Genomic DNA, 1,672 nt, shown 5'->3' with positions numbered 1-1,672 from the left:
CACTCCGCGTGTATACACATACATACACGTATATATATATATATATATATATATACGTACTTAGTTGCACGTGACTCGATCGTACTCGCGTCGCGCGAAAAAAATTCTATTCCGTCCGAGATGGAATGGAAACAGAGATAGGACGAAGATAGAAAATATTGCTGGGGAATGGAAGAGAAGGAACGCGTCGATCGCGAAAACGAAACGATTGCACGGTTGACGATGAATCCGGATATAAAGCGTGTATATACGTGTACGTGTACTAGTAGTAGGTAAAAGCCGGTGTAGTGGTTCGGTTGTCTCCCACGGCAGGGTCTCGCGCCGACCGCATTCCACTTGCAGACCCTTCCACCGCCACCGCTGCTGGGTGATCGACCCTAATCGCCAAATTCGATCTCGAATTATCGTCGCCCCGCTTTCACGCGCCAGTTTCACGCTTCTACGAGAGCGTAGAAAAATTTCGATATCTTTGTCCCTTCACCGTTTCGCCCAAACTACGCGCTTTTAACTATCGCTATCGGGTGTCTTGGAAAACTGGAACGTTTCGTTTCTTCGAATCGTCGATCCAACCTGCGCGACTCGTTGCAAGAATTTACGAGCGGTAGAATCGTAAGCATCGATGGCGGTGACAATATCAAGCGGTGATATCATTATTAGTAGTAGCGGTGTAGAGAGAGAGAGAGAGAGAGAGAGAGAGAGAAAGGGAGAGGGAGGGAGGGAGAGAGAATAATAGAAGAGGCACGACGAGCGGCAAAGTAGTAGTAGGTGGTGAAGCCGGTAGGTGGAACACGATAGTGCGATTCGGTGAGCAACGGGTCTGTTCCCTAGTAGAGGCATCGAAAGGAAAAGGAAGGAGAAGAAGGAAGAAGAAAAGAACGAGAAGGTGGAGGAGGAGGCTGATCAGGAGGTGAGGAGGCAAGAGTAAAGTCGCCGACTGAACTCGTACCTGCATTCCATTCCCACTGGCCGCGTAGGTCCTTGTATAGGTGGTCGTCCTCCTTCTCCTTCTCCTTCTCCTCCTCCTCCTCCTACTTCAGGGGAGTCCTCGACGGTCGTTCCCTCTTCATCTTCATCTTCGTCTTCATCTTCGTTCGTTCGTTCGTTCGTTCGCGTATCGTATGCGAGAGAAAGATCGTTTCTCTACATCTTTCGCCAAAAATTGCGCGTATATATTATAATACGAACGATGGATCGTTGGTATTCGAAGATCTTTCCTGCCTTTTTTTCCCTTCTCTTTCGCTTATCTCCTTCCTTCGAACTTTTATTTTCCCGATAGTTTTATGCTTGCTTCGTCGCTCTCTCTCTCTCTTTCTCTCTCTCTCTCTACTCCTTCTTTTCTCGCTTATTCTCTTCTCGCTGTTTTCTTCCTCGTTGTTCTTCTCAGTTGCCAACCGGATCAGAGTCCCGAGAGCACTCGAGGAAGATCACCGATCTAAACGTAGACCACGCTTTTCACCCAAGTTCGCGAAAGGAGGTCGTGCTGAAAGCGGTGCAAAGCGTAAACGATCAAAGGTAGGGAACATCGCAGCGACGACCATCTTTCGCGTTTCTTCTCTCCTTTCCAACGCGACTTGCTCCCATCTGCGTCAACGGACAAATATAAACTCGTCGAGTTATTCCAGAACTGCAATCCTTTTAATTAGAACAATTAACCGATCCGAGAATAGAAAGA

General features: G+C 47.8%; 1 protein-coding gene across 1 annotated transcript in view; it reads right to left on the bottom strand.

Moving 5' to 3' along the window:
- Positions 1–967, bottom strand: part of LOC102679271 (uncharacterized Golgi apparatus membrane protein-like protein CG5021) — a 34,112-nt gene extending 33,145 nt beyond the window's left edge. The window contains exon 1 of the mRNA XM_031514397.1: positions 947–967. Within this exon, the coding sequence (XP_031370257.1) occupies positions 947–952 (6 nt within the window). The 5' untranslated portion in view covers positions 953–967. The remainder of the gene's footprint in view (positions 1–946) is intronic.
- Positions 968–1,672: the final 705 nt, after the last annotated feature.

The sequence above is a fragment of the Apis dorsata genome, unplaced genomic scaffold (genome assembly GCF_000469605.1).
Source record: "Apis dorsata unplaced genomic scaffold, Apis dorsata 1.3 scaffold_991, whole genome shotgun sequence".
Lineage (NCBI taxonomy): Eukaryota > Metazoa > Arthropoda > Insecta > Hymenoptera > Apidae > Apis > Apis dorsata.
This window is presented reverse-complemented; position numbering and strand designations above follow the sequence as displayed.